The sequence below is a fragment of the Cinclus cinclus genome, chromosome 2 (assembly GCF_963662255.1).
Source record: "Cinclus cinclus chromosome 2, bCinCin1.1, whole genome shotgun sequence".
In the NCBI taxonomy this organism is placed as follows: Eukaryota; Metazoa; Chordata; class Aves; order Passeriformes; family Cinclidae; genus Cinclus; species Cinclus cinclus.
Genome location: NC_085047.1, coordinates 112,456,103 through 112,479,921, shown reverse-complemented (window position 1 = coordinate 112,479,921; position 23,819 = coordinate 112,456,103). Strand labels below are relative to the sequence as shown.

General features: G+C 41.4%; 1 protein-coding gene across 2 annotated transcripts; it reads left to right on the top strand.

The window, feature by feature from the left end:
• The first annotated feature begins 880 nt into the window (after positions 1-880).
• RRP1B (ribosomal RNA processing 1B) lies at positions 881-23,254 on the top strand. 2 transcript variants are annotated; one of them, XM_062488148.1, is made up of 16 exons: positions 881-1,013; positions 5,089-5,171; positions 6,057-6,114; positions 6,797-6,882; positions 7,872-7,933; positions 9,297-9,426; positions 10,829-10,893; positions 11,398-11,561; positions 11,782-11,876; positions 12,705-12,802; positions 13,231-13,250; positions 13,657-13,782; positions 14,466-15,202; positions 17,918-18,064; positions 18,817-18,883; positions 19,975-23,254. In XM_062488148.1, exons 1-16 carry the CDS (start codon positions 881-883, stop codon positions 20,163-20,165), a joined length of 2,262 nt encoding a protein of 753 aa, XP_062344132.1. In that variant the 3' UTR covers positions 20,166-23,254. The 2 variants fall into 2 exon arrangements, with proteins under 2 accessions (XP_062344132.1, XP_062344133.1); XM_062488149.1 differs by having other exon boundaries at positions 13,657-13,787; positions 14,468-15,202.
• The last annotated feature ends 565 nt before the right edge of the window (positions 23,255-23,819 follow it).

Below are 23,819 nucleotides of genomic sequence, written 5' to 3'. Positions count from 1 at the left end.
ACAACATCGGGATAACACCATGGCAATACCGGGACAATACTGGGCTGCCGGGGACGGCCAGAGCAAGGCAGTGTTGTGGGGAGCTGCAGCCCGGCCTTGCTGTGGTGCCGGTGCGGCTGGAGGCTCCAGGGAGTGACACCAAGTTGGGAACGAGTACTGACTGATGTGCTGGAGGGCAGAGAGGCTCTGCAGGGAGATCTGGACAGGCTGGATGGAAGGAAGGACCGAGGCCAGTGGTGTGAGGTTCAACAAGGCCAGCTGCTGGGTCCTGCACTTGGGTCCCAAGAAGCCCCTGCAGCTCCAGGCTGAGGAAACAAGAGTCTGGAAAGCTGCCCAGAGGAAAAGGACCTGGGGGATGCTGGTCACAGAGGCTGAACATGAGGCAGGTGTGCCCAGGCGGCCGAGAAGGCCAATGGCACCTGGCTTGTGTCGACAATAGTGTGGCCAGCAGGAGCAGGACAACGATTATGGCTCTGTACTGGACACAGGTGAGGCCACAGCTCAGGTGCTGTGTCCAGCTGCGGGCCCCTCGATTCAGGAAGGACCGTGGCACTTAGTGCCATGGGCTGGCTAACAGGGTCACAGATCGTTCACAGATTGGACTCGATGGTCCCAGAGGTTCTTTTCCAGCCTTAATGACTTTGCGATCTGTGGGGTGCCCGGGCCGGTGCCTCTCGTGGCTGAGCCCGCCCCGCTGGTGCCGATGAGCCCCGCACCCCGCGAGGCTCCCGCACCGCCCATCCCTGCGCTCCGCCTTCCCGCGGTGACGGCAGAGCCCGCCGCCAGTGACGGCATCAGGCGGGGCCTGCCGCGGGCAGCACGGGCCGGGCCGGGCCGGGAGCGGGGCAGGAGCGGGCCGGGAGCGGGGCCAGGCCGGGCCATGGCTCCCGCGGCCGTGCAGCCGCCCGAGGTGCAGTTCGCACAGCGCTTGGCCGCCAACGAGAAGCGCATCCGAGACCGCGCCCTCAAAAAGCTGCGGGGCTACATCGGCGTGCGGACCCAGCGCCCCGCCGGTACGGACCGGGGCGGCCCGGGGAGCGGACAGGGATCGGGGCAGGGACAAGGACAAGGACAGGGGCAGGGACTGGGACAGGGGCAGGGGCAGGTCCCGGTGCTGTGGCGGGGCAGCGGCAGCCCCGGCGGCGGACGGCGTGGGGAAAGAAGGAAGCACCACGTGTGCGCCCTGACCCCGGCACGCCTCCTCAGCGCTCCATCTCGTGCTTTCATTTTTTTTTTCTTTTTTTTTTTTTTTTTTTTTTTTTTTTTTTACTTTTACGCGTGTATTTCACCGTTTTACGCACGTATTGCCCCGGTGCTGCCGCAAGCGCTGCCCCAGCCCTTGGGAACCGAGGGACTCGTGGGTCCTCGCTCGGGAAAAGTCTCCTGGCACTGGAGGGGCTCGGGAGGGATCAGATTGGATCCAGGGAGAGTCTTGCTGGCAGCATTAACAAATCCGGGACGGGAGCAGGATGGCTCGTGTGCTCTCATTCTCAAGGAACCATAAATGTTCAGTGCACATAAATGCACTGAACTGATCCCGGCTGGGAACATCCCGGTGTATTCAGCAGAAAGTTTTATCTTCTGTTGTTTCTGCGAGGGGATGGATATCTGTCTCCACGACTGATATTCAGGATCATAATCGAGGAAAGCTTAAGTTATATTTCAGCACTTGTGCAATTGCAGGTGATTCTGTGTAACCCATTTGGGTTACCTGTTACCTCTACTTCATGGTATCAAAAGCTTCTTTTCTATGTTTTTCAAAAAATTCTACTTGGAGCTGCATATTGGCACCTTAGAACTAAGTTTAGTGGTGTCTCTGGAGTCAGTTTGAGGCTGGTAAGGCCAGTCTGAAGTTTCCTGCACCTGAAAGTGCCTCATGCCCAGTTTCCACATGGATGTATGTTATTCCTATACCTTACATTATATATGATACATGTAATGTAATGTATAATCTATATGTTTTGTTTATATAAAACATATGGTTTATAAGCTGTTTTATATTTTATTACCATATATTTTAAAAATATATATATATATTATTGCATATTACATTTATATTTTATATATTAGTATACATTACATATATGGCTTTGGGGAACCAGCCTAGAGCTGACCCCAAGAGCTAAACTGCAGCTGGAGTGCTGATTGACCTCAATGAATTCCTTGGAAAGACTGTAGAATGAATATTGTTTCTCACCTTTCCAAGTAGTATTTGTCCCACTAGCCACATCTGACAGAGAGAAGGACACAGGGTCAGGCCAGGGAGCCAAGCAATCATTATTCCATTCCTGACAGCATAGATCTAGGGATTGCCTGGGGACCAGGACAGTACCTCCCAAGTGCTTTCTGTCTTTCAGCTGTGGACTCTTGTGTTCCGTAGTGCTCTCTGCATCTCGCTGCAAAGTGTGGATTCCTTGCAGTTTGTGGAAGCAGCCACAAGGACTTGAGTGCCCATAACTGAAGGAAAAGGCTGCAGGTTCAGGCACTGCTTGTCATGAAAGCATCACAGGGAAATTGCTCAGTTGGGCTGAGCATGTTAAAATCAGCCCACCATGGAATGCAAATGAGTAGGAAACAAGGGTGACTACCTTCCAGAGCTCTTAGATTTACTTGCTGTTAGGTGCTATCCAGACTGGTGGTATTGAAACAAAGACTAACTTGTTCAGGCTTGGAGAAAAAGCACATACAGGAGAGAGGGTTTTTTTTTAAGTTAGTTATTAATTAGCAGCCTTATACCCATCCAGTGTTGTAAGGGAGATGAGGCTCACACATCAGGCAACCCAGGTAAGATGCCCTAAACTGAGGAGTTGAGAATGTGCTGACTTTTGGAAGAGGTGCTGGAATTCACCTCATGTTCAGGGCTGTCAGGTGTTTTGTAGGTAGACAGGTAAACACAGCTTTTTTTTGCTCTGTGTGGTCTGTGCTAAGGCTGAGGGAGCTTATCCAGAGAGCCAGAGCTCTTCACTTTCAGCAAGAAGTTAAACTCTGTGGAAGGCATTGAGCTACCAAATGAATCAATGAAAGAATAGTGAACAGAAATAACTTCTAGTAAAAGAGAGAAGATTGCTGGAGGGTTTCTTGTCTGACAGAGTTGCACTTACTTGGGCCTGGATCTGTAATACATTTATTTAATTTCTACTGAAATATGGCTGTGTGAGTCTGGTCCATTGCACTTATCTAGAATAGGAAAAATTCTAACAAATTCAGTGATAGCAGTGTCAAAGCAGCCCAACTCCTGAACAGAAGTGTTGACTAGGCTTGCATTAAAGTAGCTGTGAGTGGTTGTAACATGTTAATCCCAGCTCCCACAATAGGTAGGACAGAGTCACTGTGCATGGGGGCAGTTACAATTCAAGCCTTAAAATCAAAATCTTTCTCAGGATAGGTTTAAGGCATAGAGAGCCTTCAGTTCTGGGCACTGTGGTTGCTAATGCAAATGCATTCAGGTTTTAAAATAACCTTACTTTAATTGTTATTATTAATTGCCAGCTGTGGCTAGGGAGAGCAGTTAAAGTTGAAAAACAGAAAACACAATCTTGAAAAAGAGAAAACACTCTTTGAGCCATTAGGATAAGAAAATGGCTCTGATTTTTGGTCAGAGTCTTAGGTCAAATGGACACAGGACTGCCTAGGACACTTCAAAAAGCCCTGTGTGTATGAAAAGCAGCCCCATGGAAGTCTTTGTTTTCTTCCCTCAGAGCACAGGAACAGGCTGTCCAGGGCACTGGTAGAGTCACTGTCCCTGGAGGGACTTAAAAGACACGTAGATGTGGCACTTGGGGACATGGTTTAGTGGTGGCCTTGGCAGTGATTATCTGAGAGGTCTTTTCCTACCTGAATAATTCTGTGATTCAATTCTGTGAACTCACGAGCCACATTTATAGGTAGCAGGTGATGCCTCTGTCTGATGCTTCTGTGGGGTTAATGCTGCCTGTGAGGTTAAAACTGCTTCTTACCACTCAGTATGTCACATATAATTCCTCTAAGAAATGTTATTTATTTTAATATTCCAATGAATATTAAATCAGTGAATATTTTTTTGTATTTTATTGTAACAATACTGTCAAATCTAAGTTAAATTTATAATTAATGCTTAATATTACTGGACACATTGCTTCCTACATAGCATTTTGCATATTTCCTCACTTCCTTTCTTTTTAAGCAAGCAGGACTAACGTGTTTGCAGGTGTTTTTGTCTGAGTGATAATTGCTTCCAAATTATTTGGTCCAAGGAGAAGGTGCACAATTTAGATCTTGCACTGGGTCTCAGGCTTTTTAATTGGCACACCCCTGAGACAGTGATCTTTTTGGAGCAAATTTCAGCTTTCTGAAGGTGATGACCTCTTCAAAGTGATTTTTCATGAGATTGCTTGGGAGTATTTAATAGGCCATGGTTTAAAAATAGCTGTAGTAGGTCATTGTAGCTGCCTTGTAACAATGTACTGTTACAATTTTACTTCACAGAAATTTAGCTGATGTAGTGAAAAACAGAGCTTTTGAGCAGGTTGTAGTGACTTACCATGTAGTACTTTACTTCTGGAATGTGAAAATATTTTTTTTTGGCTGTTAAAATTCCAGTGCTACTACATCCCAAGACTAACTGTATTAGAAATACTTTTGTTGTAGTTACTCAGGCTCTTTGACTATAAAGTTTAATGTACAAATAAATATGTTGATTGCTAGAAGTTTGTTCTATCAAATCCCTAGTAAAGAGTAAAACTCTTGGTAAAGTGACACTTTTGTTAAAAACAACAAAACAAAACCATTATGTCTTTTGTAAAACTATTTCTTATACTCTGATTAAAAATTTCTTTCAGACTTGGTGTTAAAATGTGCCAAAGACATTTATCCAAATTATCTTGGTATTCATCTTACCTGTGATTGCTTTGAAATCTTTGTTGTTTCAGTAAAGGTAGAAGCTTACAGTCACTGAATCACTGTTCTATGCCAAATTGCTTTCCAATTAATGTGCTTACAGTAGGAACCCAGAGAAAATAACGAAAACAGGGAGCAGAGGGAACTGCATGAAAATATTTTGGTGGAAATGTGTGGTTTTTTCCTTTTATTCGGACTTGTTCTGTACCATAGGTGGCTTCAGTCAGGAAGAACTGCTGAAAATATGGAAGGGCCTTTTCTATTGTATGTGGATGCAGGATAAACCTCTGCTTCAGGTATGGTAATTGAGTTTGTATTTGTTTGAGTGGGCCCCTCCAAAATACACTCTAGGGACATAATAATTTAGAATGGGGAAAATTACCTTTTTTTTTTTTTTTTCTTTTTCTTCCCCTGCAGCCCATGTGCAGGAGAGGAGGTGACTGTAACTTGGTGATCTGAACATGAATAGATCATCCTTGGAGTCACCTTCTGAGGGGCAGGTGTAGCTGTTTACCTTCAAAAGGACAGCTAAAACAGATGCCTCATAAAATGTTGATTTTGTGTAACTAAAGCTGTAACAGCAGGTTGCCCTTAACTGCAGCTACATTTGTGTAGATTTTAGTGTTAAAGTTCCACACTTCCTTTTCCTTTGTTAGCTCAGTAGCACTTCCTTTACTGCCAACTGTGTCCTTACTGCATATTTTTGTCAACTTCTACTAGTTTGTCTCCCTGCTTTGCAAAGATACTGGTTTTGGAGTAGCAGCTCTCAGTAACCTCAATTTTCAAATCACTTGTCAGCATGAACAAGGTTTATCTCACACATAGCTCACACCCCTCCAGAGAGACCTACATGAGAGCAGTGCCCTGTAAGTTTTTCATCATGTATCAATTCAAATACGTTGGGTTCTTCTCCTCCTAATTTAATTTTGTCTGCTGTCAGAAAGATGGTTTGTGCAGAGATCTGGTAAAATGAACAGGTTTTGATACCCTTGAAACTTCTCTTCCAGATGGCCTAGTCCCAGTACAAGGATAACTGCAGTACTAAAGCAGCTGTTGAGAGAATATTTTTTATTTTGAGAGATGCTTCATGAAATTCATACTTCTTGCTGCTTGCTGGTCATGTGTTTGGTGAGGAGACCAAACTCAAACATGCTACACTAACTATATTTATTTACTTTTAGGAGGAACTTGCAGCCAATATCTCTCAGCTCATCCATGTGTTTCAGAATACAGAGGCTCGTAAGTACTGTTTAATTACCTAATGCTTTGTATGGTACTTCCCTCTTTGGTGATTCCACTGTCACAGTGCCAGAATAAAGACAGACAGAGGGCTGTTTTGGTGGTTTTGTCTTTCCTTTTTGTCCATCTGGTCTGTGTGATTGCACTAAGGCAGGCATGAGCTGCAGGTTTTTTCTGGCTGTTGCAGGAGAAGAGTTGTCTTCAGTGTGATACAGGTGAGATTTTTCAGGACAGGTAGCAAAACAAATTTGTACCCTTACTTCTCCTTTCTGCATAGACTGTTCTGTGTATTTCCTGCTTAAAACCAGCCTTGTTTCATGAGCTGTTATGCCCCTGGTATTCAAAATGCTTATGAAATGGAGTACTCAGTCAATGCCAAAAATGCACAGGTAGAAATGGGTGCAGAATAGATATTTTGCTCAAACTTGTTTGTATATAACACAAAATAGATACAAATCTGTCCCTATAATTAAACTTGGTTTTAAAAGTAGCCGTGTGCCTTTTCTTGTATTGTTCTCAAGTTTAATTGATTCTTGTACAAGTGTCAAGGCTGTCTTCCCACAGCTCTGTCACTGTCACTAGGAGAATCCTAGGGAGCTGCATCCATTCTTGAGATTCTTTCAGATTAACAGATCAGCCCACTGTGCCAGACACGCAGGTGTTTTTCCTTGCTCCCTTGCAGGACACCTGTTCATCCAGACATTTTGGCAGACGATGAACCGGGAATGGAACGGGATTGACAATCTGCGTCTGGACAAGTACTACATGGTAATTGTACCTCTCTGGGTGGTGTTTTCTCCTAGAAAATGTGTGGTGCTGATGTGCTGGAAGGCAGCTCTGTCTGCACATGTATTGGTGTGTACTGTAAGGGAAGACAAGGTATCATCTTCTTGACACATTGCAAGAGTTGTTTGTTTCAAAGGCTTTCATTCACCACTGTGTGAGTCTAAAAGCCAGTACAGTTTATATCATGCTCAAGTGCTTTTCCTTCTAACATAGTGATTTCTCTTATTGATTTCTATACTGGAATATAAATACTGTCTCAAAGGACATCAGTTGTTTAGATCAGACTGTTTAAAGACTCTGTTATGACTGCACTAGAACCCCAACTCTCCACTAGTAAAGTATCCATTGTAGTACATTCAGTAGTCAGAATTTTTCGATAGGAAACAGAATATTAAAACGGAAACTAAAATCTTTAAAAGCATACCTTTGTAAAGAACAAAATCCCATTATCATCTTCTTTGAAAAAAGTTAAATGCAGGCACATTCATTGGTGGTTTTTCATTCCCAGCATTAGCAGATACAAGTTATTTCAGTAAGTGAAATGTTTTGAGCCAGTTGAATGTGGCTGTTTTATATGTAACTGTCTCTTAGTGCAATTTTCAAGTAAGTTATGGGACAAATGCTAAGGATAATAATATATTGTTGTGACCAGTTTACGCTGTGGCTTTTCCTAGATCAAGGCACCACTTAGTGAAGAAATCAGGGATGTGAATGAAGAGAAAGCTGTATAGTAGAAGTGATCATGGATTTTTTTGTGCTTAGCTTATGAAAATAGTTTGTTGTCTTTTTTGCTTCACAGCACCCCTCTGTTGCATTAAATGACAGACAATCTGTCAAAATGTTCATGTGAGGCAGTTTCCACTTTGTACTATAGAGGTTTACCAAGAAATCTGTTCATGCTACCTACAGTCACAGTGACTCCTTTACCTGTTTTCATAAACAATATGTTTAACAGATTTTGTGCTTTGCAGCTGATGCGTCTGATTTTGAGGCAATCCTTTGAAGTGCTGAAAAGAAATGAATGGGATGAGGGGTAAGCAGATTTCTGAATGGCGTTGGATCATAAACAAGTCACCCAATATACCTGTATTCAAATATATTTTCATTTAATAGATTCTTTTTTTCCATAGATGCCACTGTCTTTAAATTCTTAATATTAAGGCTTATGGGTTCTTCATATCACTTTCTTTAGTAACATTAAGGTGTTACATGTCATTAAATTAAATGCATTATTTAATGTATCTCATTTTCTGATGTAGCCAGAAGAGCTATCAATGAAATATCACCTACAGAGAGACTAGACAGGGAACCTGCATCCCAGAAAATATAGAAGAGGAATTTGTTTGTTGTTTTCTGATTGGCTTTGACTTTTTAAAGTATTTATTTTACTGTGATTAATCATGGTGACTTTTCTGATAAGGCAGACGCCCTTAATTGTAAACTAGCCTCCTGTTTGTTGCAAACATCAGTGGTTTTGGTTGTATTTCTTCCATATTCTATTGCAAGGCAAATAATTGCAGTCATTTGCTCTGTCTAGAGCTCTTGTGCCACTTCTAAGTTTGACTTTAAATTAATTAAGAGTTTGTAATCTTTTAATTGAAAGTGCTCGATAACCCAGTGTTAAGGTTATCCTTTCTCACCCTCTGAAATGTGGGATGAACATGGGCATGTTTTTGTGGAAACAGAAAGGAATACAGAGCTCAAAGACACCCCATCCCTCCTCTTCCACCTTAATTTTGCCCTGGGTAGATGTCATCAGGTTGAAGAGAAGAAAATGTTTCCTGACACAAGCAGAAGATGTGGGAGGGGGTTTGATAAAGCTGAAGCCCTTCTTTCCACACACATGGTCACTCAAACTGGTCTCTGACAAGGTTTCTTATTCTTTGGCCTCCATCTTTCACTGGAACGAGGCAGTGTTGGAAGAGTGGATCATGATTCCTTTCTTTGCAGAGGGAGGGAGCTCAAGAACTGCTTTTCCCTCCTGAGTGGCCAAGAAACTGCTTAGCATGACTTTATTCCCTCTTGTCTTTCAAAATGCTTTTGAAGAAAGGTGTATTAAAGTAAAACTGAAAGAATGTTAACAGGTTTTCAATGTTTTGAATTCTTTTTGGGACTGGAAATGTTTGTTCCAGGCAAAACTGTGGCAGGTCCCAAAGAACACCAAGGGAGAAACCTTGGAATATACCAAACTTCACTTTCCTGAAAGATAGCAATCATAGGCCTCAGGGTAAAAAAAAAGAAAAAAGGAAGGAAAAAATTCAAATTGTATAGCTGTCCATAACTGTAAAGAAGTGGAGTTTGTTGTCAAGACAAGAGTTTGTTTTCAAGGCAAATAAGGCATGAGCAATTGAATATGAATCTCTTGTTATTTTTTTCTCTATTATTTTTTTTTTCAGTCTAATTGAAGCATTGCTGCAGTTATTAATGAAAGAAGTTATGGACCCAGACAGCAATTCTCCCACTGGGATAAAGTTCCATTTCATTGATATCTATCTGGATGAATTGGCTAAAGTTGGTGCAAAGGAGGTTAGAAAATACTTTGTCATTTTATTCTTGATTGATGTTAACTGTGGCATGAAGCATCTTAGAAGAAGTGTAATTTTTAGATTATGTAATTTTTTAGTGGTTTTAAATATAACAACACTTGAGTAAGCATGAAGAATGTAACTTACTAAAAGTTATGCTTTTACTTTTATTCATGTCTTTGACAGTGGGAATATGGTAGTTTCTCTCAAGTTCCTGAGTACTGCTATGCTGCTCCAAATTGAGGTTGGAAAAACAGTGATAGAAAAGTTAGACTATTCTAACTTGTTTGTTTCAGAGGGGACTCAGTATAATTTCCCTTGTGTGAACACGTTTTCCAGTCTTTGCTTTTGCAAAGGCTGACATAAAGCCTGCTTCTTGGCTTGTTGTGTAACACCTAAATAGAGGAGGAAAGTGAGCTTTCACAGTTGTCTAATACCTGCTTATTGCTGTCTGTGCATTGTACAGCTTACCCTCCACATCCAGGTGTTTGTTTTGCTGGTGACATCTGTTTGCTCTGCTGTGTGTTGCTGTGACAGTTAATTTATGGCCCTAAATTTTGGCTGCTGTTGCAGTGGTGCAGAGTTTTGCAGCAGCAAAGCCAAGGAGCATTTTTCCTGTCCTTCCACCGTTCCTGCTGCCCCACTTTTGTCCCAGGCTCCTCCTCAGTTACTTCCCCTTATCTCTGGCCTCTGATACTTCTCCTTGAAAAGCTGTCAGCAGTTTCCCATTTCTGTTCCTTGCAGTCAGTATTCAAACCAATCCTGCCTGCAAGTTTTGAGGTTCTGGATTGTGGATGAAGAGAGAAGAAGTCTGCACCAAAGAAGTGTGGGCAATTGGGGCCCAAATAATTTCTGCAGCTCCACAGTCGCTCAGCTGTAGTTAAGCCACTCACTGGAAGCCTGGAGTGGGGAGCAAGTTCCCCCAGACTATTTGAAATCTCAGATCATGTTCATAAATTGGATTTTGGAGGGAAGGGTCTTTCTCTTTAGCTCTACTGTAGCTGAAAGGGTTTTGGTGCAAGCAGCCCAGTTAAGAGAAACCTGAATCTTATTCTTCTACAGACTTCTGGGAAAGTACACAAAATTATTTAAGCTTTTTGTGCCTCATGGTTCATTATCTGAAGTAAGAAGCTTTGCTGTATTTCTGTACTCAGCAGAATAAAGTCTGCAAGGCAGTCAGTGTTTTGATAATACTTCCAGGGAATATCTGGAAGTTAGTGGTAGCAGTGGTAACAAAAATGCCCTAGATACCTCTGCCAGTGGGAATTAGATAATATGCTGAAAGACTGTTAAAGAAGATCCCCCAACACCAATTCCTGTACAAACACCAATATTCAAGGAATTTCAGTGTACACATAGAGCATTTTCTGTACTCACATTTTTTTTTCTTTTTACTCAAACAGCTCACAGCAGACCAGAATCTCAAGTTCATAGAACCTTTCTGCAAAATTGCCGCCAAATCAAAGGAGTAAGTTTAATGAAAGGATAAATATTTTTTAAGAATTAAGAAATTCTGAATATAGTAATAAATGGATCAAATAACCATAATTTCAGAATGTAGAGAAAGAAGGGTATTTTACCAGCAATGTGTATAGTCATTTGATGATAACTTGTGTTTATTAAAGCTATAGATAGTCTTCATGGATTTATAATAACAATATCAATCTTTGTTGGTTAATTTGTCCACTTATTTTAATTTTTTAATGCAAAGAGCAGCTGAGCTGCTTCTTTGCAGTGTAATATAGGTCAGCATATAAACAGTGACATTTAAGAGGGGCACATTAGCAGGACACTGCTTGGATTAAAGAACTTCTGTTTAGGGAGTAACAGGTTCACTTTCATCATCTGAAGAGCTCGGTATTCTTCTACTTTCTTTCTCATCTGTTTTCCTTCAAATTCCCACTTTTTTCACTTGAGAGGGGAGGGTGTTTATGGTGTGCCTTTGGGCTCACCCTGCTCTCCTGTGACACAGTCGGCGTGTGCTCCATGCTGTGGCCAGCGGTGTCTTTGAGATGATTGTGGATCAGTCCCCCTTTGCCATCGAGGACCTGATGAAAGAGCTGGGTACCAAGAGTGATGAGGAGGATGTTTCTGAAGAAGGCACACAGGAAGCTGAAGAGATGCTTAAAACCAAAGGTGAGGAGGAAACTAAATTTCGCTGGTAAGTGTTGCTAGGATGGGAGAACCTGTTTCCTAAAAATACATTTCTGCTCTGAACCAATCAAACATGTGTTCAGAGTGTTGTAAGGATAATTGTGTCTCCCCATCTTCCCTTCAGATGTGCTTAATAAAGCTTGTTCTTTTGGAGTCACTATCTCAGACAAACTATTAATATTCAGTCTTTTTTCTATAATAGCAGACAGATGTCTGTCAGGAAAATCAGCACAGAACTCTGAAAAAATAGAGGATATCAATGAAAATGTTGATGATGGAATTGGGACTGTTCTTCAGGTTTGTGCCTCTTTTGCTCTGTTACTGATATTTCTGCTCTCTTTTTTCCCCATCCTTTTCAAGAGGTGCAGAAGTAAAGGGTGTTAATGGATAAACGTGCTACAAAGTTTTAATCTCTTTCTGATTTATAGTTAGGTGGTATCTGTGTGATGTATATTCTGTGAGTGGTAGTAAAATAAATCCATGTCTAAATTCCTCTTTCCTCTCTCCCATACCTTCTGTTTTCTGCTCTTCCCTTCTTGTTTCAAGAGTTAAAAAAATGTGTGGGCTAAAGGCCAAGTTAGTGAGGGTGAAGAAGCAGTCAGCCTGATTTTCATTGAACAAGGATGATGTGATACATAGGAGAGAGGTTAATATGTTACAATTTGGGTTTTCTAGACCCAGGGCCAGTGTAGTGTAGTGATTGTGACAGATCCTCCCAGCAAACACTCAGGTGGATACACTTCATGCATCTATGGCTTTTAAGCAAGAATTAGGACATGGCGCACTTTAAATCTGATATTTAGCTAAATATTTATGGGAGTTTTCAAGTGGGTTGGCTTCTGTCTTGTGTAAGAATTAAGGTTAGAAACATTTGAGGAAGTGGTTCTGAACCAAGTTCAGCTGTTCTGTTAATGAAGCAGCCATTGGTACAAGTCAGTGTGTGAAGGGGGTGTACATTTCAGCAGTGGAAAACATTTGGGGTTTAAAGGAAGTGTCTGTTTCAAGATGTGTATCTTTACAATTTACCTATTGAACTTAACACTTGACATATTCCTAACACGAGTTGCACTGGGTCATCCTGCATGGATAAACTAAGAACAGCTGTGTTGTACTTTCCTCCAACAGTTTGATTACAAGGCTGTTGCTGACAAAATCTTTGAATTTGCAAGCAAGAAAAATACACCTTCCCTGAACAGAAAGCGGCTGTACAAGCTGGTCAAAAAGTGAGTTCTGCTGAAATACACCTTGTCCTAATCTACTTTGATTTTCTTTGTGCCCAACCTCTATTGTCCTGGCAACATTCTCATGCTGTTCCTCACTGGTACCAGACAACTGCAGCCAGCTGGGGTTTATCTGCACAGTGTGGGTTTGAAATGCAGGATATGACATCAGGTTGGGTGTGATGCAAGGAACAGATGCAGGAAAAGTGTTAAATTGATGTTTTCTCAATATTTTCGGTGATTTGGTTTGAGTTTGGGGGTTTCTGAGGCAGATCTTTTCTGGAGTTTGTAACTTCCTATGCAAAAATACATTATTCCTATTTTGACAAAACCATAGTAAGTACAGTGATGCTGTTCTGCTAGTGTTATTACTGGTACTGAATGAGTAATCATGTTTTGGTTTTTCTTTTCTGCCTTCCTCTCACCTGCAGGTTCCAGGACTTAGCAGAAGGTAAGGACTGAACACCAGAGAAAGCAGTTCTTTTCCATTAAATTATATATAATGTTCCCATACAATGTGTATTGGAATTTTCTTCCTCTTTTTTTAATGTGTATTTCGAGAACATAATGTTGGGGGTTTTGTGGGTTTTTAAGATCTCATTAAGACACGTTACACATTTTTTTGAGAGATGGCCAAATTCCTTTCACAATTTGAGCAACCCTGTACTTTGTCCTTAAATGAAAGATGATTATTTTTGCTTAAACAAATAGGAATCGGTCATATGCTTTCCTTTAAGGTTGGCTGGGGAAAAAGGAGTTGTTTTTTCTTTCTGTAGGAGTTATGCTGTATATGAACAGCATAGCTGTTCATAGAAGTAGGACTCTCAGTTTTCTGATGCCTTATCCTTCTTCAACAGGAATCTTCCCCCAAGATATTCCTGAAGAAGTTTCTACAGATGAAGACGATGATGAATCTGGTAGGCGAAAGCGAAAGAAAAAAGCTGTCAAGCCTTGGCAGCAAAACGAGCTGGAAAAAGTAAAAGGTAAGGCAAGATCAATATTTGGGAGAGAGACAATCTGCAGTGACTTGTGCAATTTGGCAAAGTGTCAGATACGAGCGGTTTTGAAGAAAACAACACTATTGTTCAGGATGTGCTGATTTGTATCGTGTTGTGATGAAGGTTAAATGTGAAACTAAGTTCTCTTTGAAAGTGGGGGGAAGTTCTCTTCCCAATTCTGAGGCAAACATCACCTAAAAATTTCAGTCAAAAGCAGAACTGGAAGCAGCTGTTTGCATTGTTCCTGTGAGCAGGTGCATTTATTGTAAGAAAGCCAGAACATGTCAGTCTTAAAACAGGATCATTGTTAGAATATAAGAATTAGGAGATGTTGGAATACTGAACTCCTGAGTTGCCCTTCTGATGGGCTTAAAAAGTGGGTAATAACTCTTTTTAAGGATGTTGCTATGAAAGATAGGGTTGCCACAGGGAATGGTTTAGATCTTACTTGTGACAAGGCAAAATTAGCAAAGTATTAATTAGACCAGACGTCATCAGACTGCAGTGTCCTGAGCAGCTGTAACAATGAAACTGTTGGGCAGGCTGATAACAGGAAGCTAGTGCACCTATTTTAAAAGAAAAGAACAAAAATGGAATAGATTTCAGTTGTTTTAAGTACCTTTGTGTTTCACATGTGTCTTATGGCATTCTTTTTGGGATGGATTTAGAGGATAAAGAAGACCTGTCGAGTGTGAAGGTGCCATCAGTTCCCCAGAGGAAGAGGAAAAAAAGGAAGAAGAGGTACAGCCCAAGTGCTGATTCTGGAACAGCTGGTGGAAATTTTGAAGAGGGAAAAGCTGAAACATCTGGATCCAATGCTTCTAGCCAGGAAAAGGTGCCGGATAATAACAAGGAGAGGAAGAGAAAGAAATTGCTAGTAAATGAGACCAGTGAGACCACAAATGTATCAACTGACACCAGAGAAAATCACAGTATCTGTGTGCAGAACAGTCTGACTGACGCAGAACAGAGTAAGAAGAGTCAGTTGAAGAAAATTAATCCCAAAATGCAGAACGTTCCTACAAAACCAGCGTGTCAGAATGGACCAGCCACTGCCAGTGCAGCAGAGGATGTCAGCCCATCTGTCACACTGTTACCTCCTAAGGCTGTGAAAAAGAAGCAGAAAACAGGGGCTGTCCTGGTGAATGGGGATCGCCTTGTGCAGCAAACTGACCTGAAACCCAGCAAGGAAGGATTGCTGGGGACCCTGCCAAGAAAGACAGGGGCTGAATCTGCACCTTCCAGAAAGGTCACACTGCAGACAAAGTTAGTTGGTTTGGAAGGCATGAACGTCCCCAGTCAGAATGCAGCAACTCTGAAAAAGAAGAGAAAAGTGAAAGAGGTGCTAAACTCTGTTGAAGCCAACGGAGTGCTGGAGACTGTATGCAAGAAAAGCAGGAAGGTGGTATGTACATCTCATTCTTTTCTCTGCCTGCTTCAGGAACTACCAAATCTGGTTTTAGCTTTCTGAGCATGGGGCTGCTTGGGCTGCTTGCTGATGTCATCACGCATTGTCACCAAAAAAGAACTTGATTCCCTCGAAATCCACACCCTCCTGTACAATGGCAGTAAATCCTGTGCCAGCCATGCAGCTGGAAGAACCCATCTAGCTGAAAAATGGGATGTTAGGAGCAAGATGGGCTTGTCTCTTTTTTTTTTTTTCCTTCCCTTTGGTCCTTGTGTTAATTATGCTTTTTGCATTGGGTCTCTGAGCTTTACAGCATGCTCACAAAGGGCCTCATATTTTGGCAAAACAATGAAAAATGGGAAGGTGAACATCCCTTCTGCAGCAGTAGCAGCACACAAGATTAGGATCAGCTCTTTGTGAAACTGCCCACAGCAGTTCCAGGAGTAGCTTCTTTTGCTTGCTCACTGCTTCATCTTAAAATCCTGGGGAAAGAGAATAGACATTGGAACATTGGAATAGAGAATATGACACTGACTTTTAATGTCAACAGTGGCTGTGTGGTCACATTTATGAATGGTCCAGTTTTTTATAAAGACAATACTGTGTTTGTTCACTAGGAAGGTCTGATGTGTTCTTCAGAAATGTATGCCTTGCAGTTTGGGAACAACCTATTTTTTTTACCTCTCTACCTTGCACCCCCATTACCCTCTTTGCAATAGGTAGAATAGGCTTGATTTTTCTTAGTGATTTGAGAGTCAAAAAGCATTTTGCACTGTATAATTTTGATAGTATGGTTTAGCAAGACAGTTCAGGTGTTCTTCCCTCTCCTGCTACTGAAATTCTTTTTAACTGCTCATTTCCCATGTGCATATTAACCCTAACACATTCAGGGGGTTAGTTACATTGTTGGAAGGCTTGCTGACAGCCTCACTTTGGTGGAAAAGAATTCATAAAGCACAGATGAGATTATGAGTACAAAAAAAGAGTTAAAACTGCATGTTATGAGCCTATGAGCTCACTTTTGTTTGACTTAAGTTTAAAACTGTAGGATTAGTTAAGTAGTGCAGCCTTGTGTATGGAGATATAACTACTCAGTCCTTCACAGGAAGAAAAATTCATACTGAAACTTTGTTTAACTGACATTTTCTGGTTTTTAGTGATGAAGTGTTGAGAGGGAAGAGCCAAAAGGTTTCTCTCTCCCCACTATTCAAACTGCATTTCTCTCACTGTGGGGCTTCCAAAGTAGGAACCATTGGCTTTGTCTCCTTTTGCCTCAATATTCCAAGTTTAATTTCTAAGAAAATATGATTATGACACCCCCATCTCTTTCTGTAAGACTTTGCTGCAGGTGACCAACAGGTTCCAAGACCTGTGGTAGATTCAAGATAAGAAGTTCCTACAAACTTCATGGAAATGAGTTGTTGGCACAATTTAGCCTAGGCACTGAGGGAAAGGCAGCAGCACAACCCCAGCACTGGCATGTTGGCCAGCAGGGCATGGGCTGCTGGGTCACTCTTCATGTGGAATTCCAAAGAAATTATGGCCTTTGCTTTTTCTTGCTCAGTCCATATAGTTGTGTGAATGTGTATTAAAAGGGAGGAGAGGGCTGGAGACAAGGAAAGATACTTGGAAGTTGAGTCAGGAGGAGAGGGAGAACACTGATGGAAGAAAGAAGAGGGCAGGGTAAAGCTAAAATGCACAAATGCAGAAGAAATTAAGCTTTGCTAATTTTGTTTTCATTGCTTGAGAAATAACATGTTGTTTTATTTCCTGATTTTAGTTATGTAATCCTGGCCTTGTGCCCAGAAATGAGGGGAATGTTTTGATTCTTGATTTCAAGGACAACTTACACCTCCAGAGAATTAGCTTCAAATATTCAGAGGAAAGAGGAGGAGGAGGAGAAGGGGAAAAAAAACAGACAAGATCAGCATTATTTCAGAGCTGTCTGCAATTCAGAAAACTAAAAGTCTTGTGGTTTTTCCTTTTATTTGAAGCAGAAGTGATTTTCAAATCAAAAGAGGCCATATCTGCTGTATATTTTCCACAGTTTGTCAGTGAATGCCTTTGGAATTCCATGTCTGTAGGTTGATGAGAAGCATAACTGAACTTCCCCTCACCACCCTCCACAGACAGCAGGTTAGAAAGTCCTAAGAATTGCCTTGTACTGGAGACAAGAATTGTTTAAATGCCATAAAAGTTTGAATTTTAAGCAGCAGACCAGTAGTATTACACAATAGCTGAATTTCTGAAAATACAGTCATTTCATACTCCATTTTTTTCTTCAAAGTCTCCATTTCAGTCCAAAGCTGTGTTTGTTCATTAGTTATTTATCTTATTCATCCAGAGGTACCACAGAAGAGTTTTTGCTTATGATGAAAGAAAAGAAATGATCACTTGTGTGCAGGAGAGTCGGATCAATTGCAAAGTACCTTCATGTACATGGAGAAGACATTTGTTTGCACTCTGTGTGGCTTGGCAAATCTGTTGCAGATTCTTCCTTCTGTGCTTTGCAATGGCTTTCCTGTTTCTACACAGAGCTTGCCTTAAACTTCTGCTTTCAGTCATGTTAATTGCTAATTGCAAAATTACCTGCTGGGAGCTAAATATGATGATTAACTGATGTGAGTGTGTGGTCAGCACTGGTCACAGCACTAGGTATTAGTTAACTACAGTACTTTGTACTGAAACGTTTTCCCTTTCCCTCCTTCACAGGAAAGCAGTGCTGCTCTGTCACCATTAAAGAAAAAGAAAGCGAAACCAGGAGGCGATTTTGTAAAATTTGAAAAATCAACTGTACCAAAGGCAGTGTTCTTCAGGAAAGCCAGAAGCACCATCTCTTCCACCAGGACATCCCTGCAGGTGAGGTGATCTCATAAAGGGCAGCTGAGTCTGGGGACAGGTGTATTCCCAGGCAAGCTCCCCAGCAAAGGGTGTGACCTCACTGGTGCTGTCTTTTCAGCTCCCTGTTAGTCTCCTAACATGAGCAGATATAACTGGAAACGCAGATGCATTTCCCTGTAGACAGGGTCAGACATGGCTCCAGAGTTTCAGAAAATGAGCTAAAGGTGTCTCTGAAATCTCTTCCTTCCCCTCTGCTTTCAGCTTTCTTGTTGTTCTTCAGTTGAACGTACACCATTCCAGATCTGCTCATTTCACAAGAAAGCAAAAACATAAACTGATTTCAGTCTTGCAAAAGGACTTTGTGCCTCCATTTCTTCTCATTTGTGGAGAGTGGCACACTGCAGGGCTTCAAAAGTCTGCCCTCTTCTCTAGAGATTTTTAACATTTAAAGCTTTTCAAGTCCTCTTAGCAGTTTGAGGCCCGAGTGCAGTGGGGCCAGTCTATTTAGCACACAAATATCTTCTTGTTTGTTGTTGAATTACATAATGACATTACGGAGAGTATGTGATTTCTGCACAAATGCAGTATGTTTGCTTTTGGCTAGGAAAACAGTGCTGTCTTAGCAGCAGTCAGTGCCAGAGGATTGAGGCAGTTCTAAACCAAATGAAGGAAGAAATAGGTTGCTTTACATCAGTGAGGTGCAGGTGAAAGAACTCAAAGCATTAACTCAGAAATCTTATTTTATTTCATGTCTTTATTTTGCTTTGTAGCTGAACAAACTGCAGGCACCCAGCTCCAAAAAAGTCACGTTTGGCTTGAATAGAAACATGACTGCAGGTGAGTCTGATGTGTGTGTGTGTGTGTGTGTGTGTGTGTGTGTGTGTGTCCACAGTCTCTCTGGTAGCTAAGGAATGGGGAAGCTGCACACACACCTGTGGAGCACCTCTAAAACAGGGTGGTTCTGTTCCTTTTTTGTCTCAATATTTGCATTTAGTTTACAAACCCTCCTCAAGTTCCTTTCCAGAGGAGATGGTAACTTTTAGGACATTCAGCTCTGCAGCTAGACTTGAGCAATTCCAGGGTGCTGCATTAGTGACCTGCAGAAGGAGCCTCATGGATGGAAAACTGCAGCAGGGTGGTGAACTTACCTTGCTGAGCTGCCTGTTTGCAGGGCTCCTCTGGAAACACGTGCACTTCACAGTCTTCATTGCTCACTTCTGTTTTCCAAGGCAAAGGTGCTGACATGCTGATAAAATCAGTCTTTGTAGAAGCAAAGTTTGCTTTTTATCTTGGCCGTTTGTGGTTTATTAATGATCATGAGTAGATAAAGGTCACTTCCCTTCTGTAAGCAGCTGGTGTTTTCCCTGTTAAATAAATGTCTAGCTCAATAGCATAGAGTTATATTCCATGTATTCATTTAGCTACTTTTTAACTCTCTGAGGTGTGCAGTAGATCAAGTTCAAATTGAGAACAGTGTATTTAGGTAAATGTCTTCATATTAATGTAACTCAGCTGAATAAAATGAAAAATAAATGCGTCCCTGCTGGCTGAAGAGTCTCTAGAGCTGTTCAGCAGACAGAGTAGTGACACTGCTTTCCCATTGTCATCTTTTGAAGTCCAGTGTGGTGTTTTTTAGGATAGCTGGAACACTTGTGTCTGAGGAAGAGGCCCAGAGTCTCTGGTGGTCTGTGGAACCACGGCAAGGGTTCACAGTGGATTGCAGCAGACCCTGTTCCCCAAGGGGCTCTGCTGAGAGATGTGCTTCGCCACCATGTCTTTTCTCTGCCAAGTCTTAGGCTTCTGATCCTTGCTGGGTTTGAGGATTCTAATTCAGGCTTCTAGGGCTGGGAATTTCCACAGTTGATTGACAGGCACAGTTTTTCCAGGGGTTGCATTTCTTTTTAACTTGTTGGCTTGTTTTCCAACAGAATTTAAAAAGACTGACAAAAGTATCTTAGTGAGCCCAGAAGGACCCTCCCGTGTGGCTTTCAATCCTGAACAGAAACCTCGTCATGGGGTGCTGAAGTCACCCTCGGTGACCCCAGCAAAAGAGCCCCAAATGAAGAGACCATTTACTATGTCAGCTAAGAAGAGACCAACTGCTGTGGACTTCTTTTAAACCAACAAATGTGGCCTACTTTTGTACAGGACATTTTGCTAACCTAGAATGTTCTCTGGAGGTATTTTGAACTTCTTTATTTTTTTAAGTTAATACAGATTGTATATACAAAATTCTGATTATGACCTGGGTCATTGCTATTTTGAAACCACTTCAGCTCTACCTTGAAATACTTGTTTTGTCTTTTTACAGAAAAGAAATCTCTGCTCAGGTTTGGTCTACAAAAAGTATGCTCTCTGCCCACATTATTTCTGAGAGACTTGTCGATTTAATTAAGGAATGTTCAGGGTTTGATTGTTCCAGTGGTTTTTTTTTAGTCAGTGTAAGAGCATGCACTTCATACTGTTCAACTGTCTTTCATTAGACAGAGTTTAAGTGGGAAAAAGGCAATGCAAATTTTAAGCCTACTTGGTCATGTATTTTAAAATTCGACTCTGTCATTTTTTATGTGTCGCCCCTGGCAACCTGTTAATTCTTCTGGAAATAATTATTACCTCGTGTCTCTGTTTAATAACAGCCGGATTTAGGTAGCTTTGCAGCTAGCAGGTGAGCTTTCCCTGGGATAAGAAACCCTTAGCTGTTACTCAAGTGGTCACTGGTGCAAATAAACCTTCACAGCTGGTTGCCTGCTGAGCTGGGGACAACTCACCACGTTATTTTCAGTAACACAAGTGCCAAAACTGGCTTGAGCCTGTCACACTGTGAGCTGGCTCCTCTTCACTGCACTGAAGTTCATGTTCTTGCGCAGAAGAAATCTTTGATATTTCCAAGTCTTTCCCCAGCCCCCTCTGCTGCCTTTTCTGAAGGTCTGACAAGACTCCTGGTTTTCTGCTTTAGCGGCTGGTGTCACCACACTGTGCCAGAGCTCAGCCCTCATTCAGTGCATGAACTGAAGTGAGCTAGATGGGTGTAGTGCATCTTTGGGTAGGACACATTTCTCTGAAATCTTTGGTGCCTCTCAGTACAGGGTGGAACTTTACATCCTGTGCAGCTTGGTTTTGGTTTTGATGCAGAATCAGATTTCCACTTGGCATTGCTTAGAGTTCAGTTTTTCTTTGGGTATTTTATTACTACTCTGTGTGTTTTGGTTTTAATTTGCTTCTTTGGTAAGAATTGAGGTGCATTGTTGCAAGAGATAATTTATGTAATTTGAATGGGAACACTGAGGAGGGGGAGAGTAAATTAAAATAGAACCTTTTTTGATACAATTGGAAGATGCAAAATCTTTCTTTGGAAATTTTCCTTATGTGAACGAGGCAAAGGCTTTGCAGCAGATCTCTACATTAGAGCTCAGCTTAGAAGCACAGAGTGGAAGCCAAAGCCGGTGCCAGAGCAAAGCTTTCATGAAGCTCCACACCAGTTATTCCTGTGAACCTGTAAGAGAGAGGGTGAGCCTGCTTCATTACCTTGTCTTAGGATAACTGGATAATCAGTTAAATAAACTGATAAATGTTTATTTAGCTACTTCAGCCAGCAAAATTTCATTTTGTGACATATTTGCAAACTTCAGTGCTGTTTTTTTACCAGTCCTTGATGTTGTCTGCCGTCTGCCAGATTAGTCATAAGCAACGGTATTGAAACTCTTCTTTTGCAGCTCATCTGCAATTGCTTCAAAATACTGGGGTACTTCCAGATGGCTGGTTGGTCTCAGCTACTCAATTCTAATCCATCCCAGTTCTCTCACTAAGTTTGGGACAGTCCATGGTTTGTGGTACTGCCAGAAATTAATTTTGCTCTTTTCTCATTTACGGTGAAGGACTGAATTTCATTTGGTTATGGTATTGGTCTAGGCTCTATCTGTTTCTGTGATCAATAAAGAACTCTGGAGAAAACATTGATAAATTAATGATAGTCGTTTATGCAAGTATTGCTCATTTATGTTTTAAAAAGCTCACTGTATATTAGCATAATGGATTTTGTTGACAAGATGATGGTAAGTAGGGTGTAACAGCCTGTTCAATATGTTGTACTGTTGCTTTGTCCTGTGGGTGAAAAGTCTCATGTGGAATATGCATAAAACCATTTGTATGTGCATGGTTGTGAATGCCTCAGGTTGGAGAAGCCACGTTCCTCCAAGGATAGAGATGCAAACAATCACTTGGTGGATCTGGTGTGCACAGGAAAATCCAGGATCCGGACACATTGGGGTTTGGTTTGGTTTTAATACCTATAACTTATTATGGAAATGTGTTGGTTGTCTGGGTCTTTTGCTGTTGATTGTAGATCCACTGAACCTGTTGCTTGTCCAACTATTTTGTTGTCCATGGTTTTAAATGGAGAGGGCAGAAATAGCAGTCAGGTTTTTATTAAAATTTTAGTGATGTGATTGCTTGTTGTGATGCATCCATACTCCATCTGTGCCACAAAACTGGTGCAATGTTTTGTAAATTTACCCATGAGGTGGGTATTGTCTTCAGTGATGTCTGGAATTTCATTCAGGGCAATGTTACAAACAAAATCTGACCCCTGTCAATGCCGTTTATTCAGCATTGCTGGGTTACAATTGAATATATTATCCAAATTACTGAATAGTGACAATGCCAGTAAACAATGAAGACACACACAAAAAAAATTAACTTGCAATATCCACTGCACAGATACAGTGGTACTCTGAGGAGAGATGTATTGGTAAGAAAAGAGAATGGAAAACTCATCTGACCTGTTTGTTGTCACTTCATGGGGGTTTTTTTTTTTCAGTGTTATTCCAGCTCCCTAGCTGCCAGCCATGCCCGGAGTCAAAAATAATGTGGCTTAACTTTTAAAGGACAGTGGTTTTTAATGATTATCTCTGTATTTTTGTTATAATTTATCAACTTTGTCAAGCTCTAATAGTTTATAATTCTTCACAGCTTCAAGAGAACTCAGACAAAATTAATTCAGCAAGGTGAAAAGCTGAAATTCTATTTCAATTATTGGATCTGCAAGATCTCTTATGGTCTGTCAAAGCTGTATGACTTAGAAAGTATCCAGTGCCCTTTGTCATTAATTACCTGCACTGACATTTCATTAGAGGCAGGGGAAAAAGTATCATTTTATGTTCCTCTGCAAGAACATTGTTAATACAAATACAATGCCTGAGCATTACATCATTTAATCTAGTCCAATAAACCATATTTTTTGTGGACATTGTATTTTGGGTAAATTTGTGAATTTGGGAGGTTTGGAGAGGGTAACATCTGGGGGGCCACTTGTAAGCACAAAGTTGTTCTTGCTGGCATGTAGTTGCTATCTGAATTTTCCTTTTATTTGATAGTATCAGCCCAAACTGATGATGACTCAAGACACCTTTGGAGTATGCTTGGGACAGGCCATAGATGTTCATACACTTTGAACTTCATACATTTGGAACTGGGTCAGAGATTGCAGCACCTAAAAGATTGCTCAGGAGAAATTAGTAGATCATATCCTGTCACTGCTTGTTGATGAAAATTTATAACCAAAGTGATAATGTGACAAGATGTGCATGAATCCTCAGAGTTCCTTCAGAGAAAAGTGTAAAAGAGGCTGGGCCTTTTAGCCTGTGTGGATTCCCAAGGGAGCTACACAGGGTGGCTTCAAGTATGGACACATTATTAAAAGATGCTGCTCTTCCAACTGTGCTCACCTGTGCCTGGTCCATTACAGGAGCCAGAAGGGGCTAGGGAAAGCAGCAGA